This window comes from Sardina pilchardus, chromosome 5 (genome assembly GCF_963854185.1).
Source record: "Sardina pilchardus chromosome 5, fSarPil1.1, whole genome shotgun sequence".
Lineage (NCBI taxonomy): Eukaryota > Metazoa > Chordata > Actinopteri > Clupeiformes > Clupeidae > Sardina > Sardina pilchardus.
Genome location: NC_084998.1, coordinates 22,377,619 through 22,384,133, shown reverse-complemented (window position 1 = coordinate 22,384,133; position 6,515 = coordinate 22,377,619). Strand labels below are relative to the sequence as shown.

Below are 6,515 nucleotides of genomic sequence, written 5' to 3'. Positions count from 1 at the left end.
CAAAAGAATGCATGACAATAAAATCGTATGGCTAATTTATATACACATAATAGTAATCCTTCCTGCGTACGATTACTATATAGCCCCTCTAATGGAAGGTTAGACTGTAAATATTTGATAAGGCATGACATGATATTAAAACAGTGGGTATCAATGTATTCATTGTATATTCCATGATAGTGTAGTTTAGTTGTGAGGAATAGCTCACACATACTGTATGTGTTTACTCTTGCAGTTAGATTATTTATAGTTCACCCTACATCTTTGTACGTGTCAGGATGAGCTCCAAAAGTATTCTTAACTTCGCTACTCCTGTTAACACATCATATTATCCATCACTGGAATAAAAAGGTCTACTTGTGTCGATGCCAGAACATGATGTCACCATAAGCCAAGTATCGCTCCACCAGCATGTGATGCAGATATCAATGTGTCGACCTCCAATGGCATTCAGTTCCATGGGAATCAAACAACAATGCCCTTTCAGCGGAGTCGTAAATTACTAGTAGGGCCCCTTTCTCATGTGCGCGGAGCGTTCCCTCTCTCCCGTTCTCAACTCAGCTGCCGCGGGGGATGTCGTCAGCGCGTTGCGGCGCGCTGGCGTATGATTTGAGACCCTCATTAGGAATATGTCTGTTCCTCACATGTCGACAAGCGTCGCCAGCATTTGATGTGAGCGTGAGCTGAGCGCGAGGGGCCTTTACAAGCACGGGGGAACAAGGACCCCGAGCGGCGTGCAAACAATTAGAGGTGGGGGGGGAGGTGGGGGGGGGGGGGGCACACACAGCCACAGCCGAGTGCTCCGCGTGTCCCCCCCTGCGTGCCAATTTGGCGGCGCCACTGACGAGATATTACGATTTATCCCTTATTTGAAAACATATTTCAGTCAGCGGGCCCTTAGTTTGTTAGGCAGATGTGAGAACAGATTGCTGTGTTTAAAGAGTTACGACGTGAGGAAAATATGAGGCAAAGTTGAGTTACGTGGCTAATGCTCTCTCTGTTTCTCTCCCCTTCCTTTTTCCCCTTCCTCCCATCCTCCTGTGCTCTCTCTCTCTTTCTCTCTTTGTCATCTATCTTACCTTTGTCTCTTCTTAACAGTGATTCCTGGAATGATCGTCCCTCCCATGTAGTGGGTGTGTGTTTGAGCGTGTGAGAGCAAGTGGATATGTCGTCATGGCGTTGACTCCCCCCCCGCCCCAACCCGACCCCCCTCCCTCCTCGCGTGTGTACAGAAGACTCCGGTATCGGACGGCACCTGCAGTCCCACTCTGAAGGAACACAAACTCCTATCTCAGGCCCTTTTTAAAAAGGATTCACGTTTGAACACAAAAAAAAAAAACATGTTGGAAAAAGAGGAAAAAATGAAGAGCAGAGAGATGATGATGAAGAAGAAGAAGAGGAATCGGTGCATCATCCTCTTTTGATGTGAAATATTTGTAAACACCTTGTACACACTTTTTAAGGGGAAGACGAGGCCACAGTTGATATTTAAAAGCCCAGTGCCCACATGAACAAAACAAAAAACAAACAAAAAAGAACAAAAAAAAAAAGAGCTTTGTTTATTTTGAGGGATGTGCTTATAATTTGCTATCATCATTGTGTGTTTTTGTTTAGTTATGGTTTTGTGCAAAAAATATGTAATGCCCATATATGAAATGTGATATACACAATGGACGCTATGTCACAATAGTTTCTATTTATGACTTTTTACAAATTAGTGAAGGAAAACATTTGTGAAGGAAAAAAAATTGCCGCCTGTTTGTAGCAGCAAAGGCCCCAAACAAATGTTTACAGCAAACAAAAATTAGCTTCACTCCATTGATACAATCACAACATAGCCAGATCAACCTGGGGTCTGCCAATTTGACATTGGAGGACTCCTAGATAACCACACTGAGTTAAACTATGCTGTTAATGGACACTGACTTGTTAACTATGCATCACAAACCGGAAGGTTCCAGATGACTCCATTTGCCGGAGTACAAGCTGCATCAGAATTTTTTTTTGTCTTCTGCATGTGGTGCAGTTATTAAGAATTAGCCGACAATTTTTACAAGAGAGACATATGCATTCTAATCATAATTGTGATAATCCTGACATACAGACATGATGCACACAACGTTAGAGCCGAACAAATTTATTTGGATGTGATTACACTAGTCAGGGAGGCATGGTATTCAGTTTGCCAACTGCATCAAACAATGTCGTCAGGTTAATACTCTGACCCGTCAGCTGCCAAAACCCCGAGTTGTGCTAATTGAAGGGAAGCATTTGTAGGGAAACAAAAGCAGCACACATTGACCATGATCAAGAATTCTTTTAATACTGTAGCCAAACATGCCCCCCCCCTTCCTAAATGACGGCTTTCTGCATAACAGCACACAACCCATTCAAGTCTGCTCTACACAGCAATGCCTCATATAGCCAATGGTCTCTCCCAGTGATAAAGTTCATTTGGTCATTTGTCTTATACCTTTTTTGCCATGTCCATTGCATCCATTCTTAGTTAGTTTGCCAAGGGAATGTAGTGTAGTCACTGAGAGCTGGCAAAGCCTCCTGCTCTACTGAGAGAGAGAGAGAGACACTCAGCCGGACACACAAGTCAGCCACAGCCAAGGGAAGCGAGTTCTATGTCCCAAATCGTCTGAAGCCTTTCTCATTCATCTATTGCTGCCATCTGTGATGCAATGTCAATGAAGGAGGCAACATTTTTTAAAGGGTCTGTTGCCATGTTTTGTTTTGTTTTGGGGGTTTTTTTTAGGGGGGGGGGGGGGTTTAGTAAATTATGTATGAATGCAATATATGTTAGGATTTCTTAGTTTGAGTCAACAACTGTCACTCATCTCCTCACTGTAATGATAACATTGGGGAATTGGAAAGGGACGTTCTGACATGGAGAATGGGTCAGTGTTGATTCCCAATTGGCCATAAAGGGAATTATGATATACAAATTAGCAAGCACTGTAAAGGTTTTCCAATCCCTCCACGAAAAATCAAGAGTTGGACCTTTATTTTCTTTTTTTTATTATTATTTTTGTTGTGTGTTCTGCGTGTTTTGTATATAGTAATAACTATGTTAGTCTTTGTGGTTTTCTTTTTTTCATTTGTTTTGTTTGCCAAAGTTTTTTGTTTGAAAAAATATATTTATACATCAAAAGAAGTCTTAAGGCAGCTTCACAGTATAGTGTCACTGATTCTATGTTTACTGCATAATCAAAGATCTCATCAATTTTAGCTTGGAGAGTTTGGATATTACAAAAGGGATATGTATAAAATATCCGTATAAATATTGTGTGTATGTATTGCTTGAATTTGTACATTGCTTCTATCCCTGTCATTCATGTGTTTGATATTGTGAAAAAAGTGCCGATTTGTTTCCATTTTTTGTCTTCCATTGTTGTCCATTAATGTGATTTTTAGATTTTTTTTTTTTCATTTTTTATGTTGTCTTGTGCATAAACCCATTCTCCCATTTATATTTCATCGAACAAAAAGCCATTGTCTATTTTTGTATCATTTGTAAGTTAATGAAAATGTTCATGTTTTTTTCCCTTTTGTTTTTCATATGGCAGAAGTAGTGCATTATTCTCATAGTATTAGTTATATGGATTTTGAGAATATATAAGTATGTATATCATATGACTATCTTTTGTTTGTTTTGCTTTTGATTTTGGGGGGTGGGAAACTAATACTGTTTAAAACGTACAATATGCATGGATCTTATCCTCCTGAAGTTGCATTTGTGTGGTTAAAGCAGGAAGACCATTTTGGCAGTTAAAGATAATAATAATATTAATAATGATGATAATAATAATATTAATAATAATATGAATAGTAGTAGTATGATTTTTTTCTGTTTTTTGTTTCGTCATCTCTTTTTTCTTGTTTCCATCCTTGCGTTATTTAAATCAGCATCTTACTTTCCCCCACACCATCTCCTCCTGGCCCTGGCCTGGATGCCGCTGACTCAGGCTTGGGCCTGAGCCGGCCACTGCCCGGGCCAGTGTCGTGTCAATCTGAACCAGCAGTTAAGATGCCTTAACAATGCAAAAGCGCGCCATCGTCCACTGTGTGTGTGCCATCCTGTTCTCTCTCTCTCTCTCTCTCTCTCACCCAACTCCCTGTCATACGCCACCGAGAAAAAAAGAAAAAAAATCCCAGGGGGAGACAATGAAGGCAATGGCACCCAATTTTTCTCTCTCTTTTTTTAAAAAATAAATAAATAAATATTTTTTCTTGCCCCAGCTCGGTTGCCCTTTCGCTAGCTCATGCCAGGATACAAAACCAGCAGGTCTCTCTGTTACCACAAGCCAGTGGTTTCGTGCGGAATTTCGCTAGGCTTGACTGTAGGCCTGTGAGCTCGGGGAGCGCGCCCATACCCCTCAGCCAATGGGACGCCGGCATCGGATTTCCCCCCCCTCTCAGTAGATTTGCGGCGGTTCAGTTCGGGAAAACAAGAGAAAGTGTTTAGATGCACCAGCATTGAACACCATGGGATTACTTATACATGTCTCCTTATGCTCTTGAAACCCCGTGTTATTTACATACAGTAACTGGAGCACAACAGTGAGTGAATTCAAATCTAAACAACAACGACAACAAAAAAAAATTAAAAACGACACAACCTAACTTTTTTATATACAGTTTCTTCTGTACTGTGGAGGTTGTCTGAACACACCTGCACGTGTGTATGTGTGTGTGCGTGCGTGTGTGTGTGTGTGTTTCTACGTCCGAGTTGCCACTGAGAATAGATTTCCGATGTGTATATTTTAAGGGGGTGTAGACAACCACCATTACCATTCATACTGTGTGTGGATGTGTGCGCATGTGTTTGTGTGCGCATGTGTGTGTGTGTGTGTGTGTGTGTGTGTGTGTGTGTTCTGGTGTAAATCTCACCTTTTCGCTGAGGTAGACTTAAGGTTTCTTTTGAAGGCGATGCCATATTTCTCCCCTCATGTCGTTTATTTTTTGAGAGACAACAGTGTGGTCATCATTTCATAAATATCTAAGTGATCGATAGTGAAACAACAGCACAACAACACACACCCAACTTCTTAGCCAACTGTACATTATTGCGACTGATTATGTGCTTTTGCCCTGTACTTTTGAGCCTTCAGTCCCCACTTGAAAATTGAGCCATCTGAGGATCCTTACTCTGTTGGCCGCCTGGCCAATCTCTTTGTGTGTGTGCGTGTGTGTGTGTACTGCGTGAGCGAGAGAGTGAGTGTACTGATTGTCCTCTGAGAAGGAGTTGTGGCTTATTTATTAAATTTCTAAAGGTTATTTCAGCCATACATTTTTGGAGGAGCAAAAAAAAAAAGTCAGATATAGGATTTTGATGATCAGCGTTTGTACAATGCACACAATGTTACTAAACGTATCAGCATTTTTGATTTGATGCAGTCTCCTTTTTTGTTGTTGTGTGAAAGGGAAGTTTTCTTTTCCAGGGGACTGTGCAACTTCTAACTCTTCACAACAGATTGGTGGACACTGTCCAACAGTTACATGTTCAAAACAAACAAACAGGAAGTAACCTTTGACCTTCATCATCCTCGCTCCTAAACCCTGTCTTTGACTGGACACTCAGAGCAGTTCTATATTGATAGGAAATAGAGAAAAATGAAACTACTGTAAAGATTATGTTTTTTTGATTAACTTTGAAGTGTAAAAAAAGACTTTTCAACTTTCACAATATTTAATTAAAGTTCCCTCTTGTCTGTGAACCTTGTGTGTTGTGTTTATTTGCCCAGAACATTCTAGAACATGAGTGAGTTCTAAGCTAAAGAACACACAGAACGCTTAACATGTTAAACAGTGCACGGCTATCATTGAACACAGAGAACTACTAGACAGACAAATTAGACCCTTAGACTTCCTGCCTCCGTTATATACGTGGATATGGATATGTCCACTGTGTTCTACAACACACACACGCACACATACAATCACTCATGCAGATACACACACACATTAATGTTGGCTTCCAAGTTATTAATTGAAATGCACCTTGCATGTAATTGATTCATCATTTGCATTTATGGTCATCAGCAGAGAGGTCTCTCTCTCTCTCTCTCTCTCTCTCTCTCTCTCGTTGTTCCATTGTGCATATTTAATGTGAGCCACTCTCCCGTGATTAGCCTATATTAGCACTTTCTGCTGACCCCGCTGGGTTCCAGGGAGGCCTGCAAAGCATTATGGGGGCTCAGTTAGTTAAAAGGAACAGCTGGGAATTTTCTGGAAATTTGATTTGGATTCATTTTTATCCATTAGCTATGCATGCCGCAGAGATGTGGGTCGTGTACCACGTGGCTTTTATGATTTGTTTACCGATCGCTGAGGGTTTGTATTGGGAGACGCCGTCCAAAACATAATGCGAAGCAAGTGTTGGGACCAAGATTTGAGACTTAATGGAAGATTATGACTGACAAACTCATGCCAATGGGAAATTTGACAAATTTAGGAATACTGTTTTCCAAATACGTCTTTCAAAGTGGTGCATGGATATGTGTATTTGT

At 40.8% G+C, this 6,515-nt stretch overlaps 1 protein-coding gene across 3 annotated transcripts in view; it reads left to right on the top strand.

Annotated features, from left to right (window-relative positions):
- Positions 1-2,729, top strand: part of LOC134079589 (transcription factor COE1-A) — a 154,872-nt gene extending 152,143 nt beyond the window's left edge. For all 3 annotated transcript variants that reach the window (XM_062535685.1, XM_062535683.1, XM_062535684.1), the window contains one exon: positions 1,099-2,729. In XM_062535685.1, coding sequence (XP_062391669.1) covers positions 1,099-1,130 — 32 coding nt within the window. In that variant the 3' untranslated portion in view covers positions 1,131-2,729. The remainder of the gene's footprint in view (positions 1-1,098) is intronic.
- Positions 2,730-6,515: the final 3,786 nt, after the last annotated feature.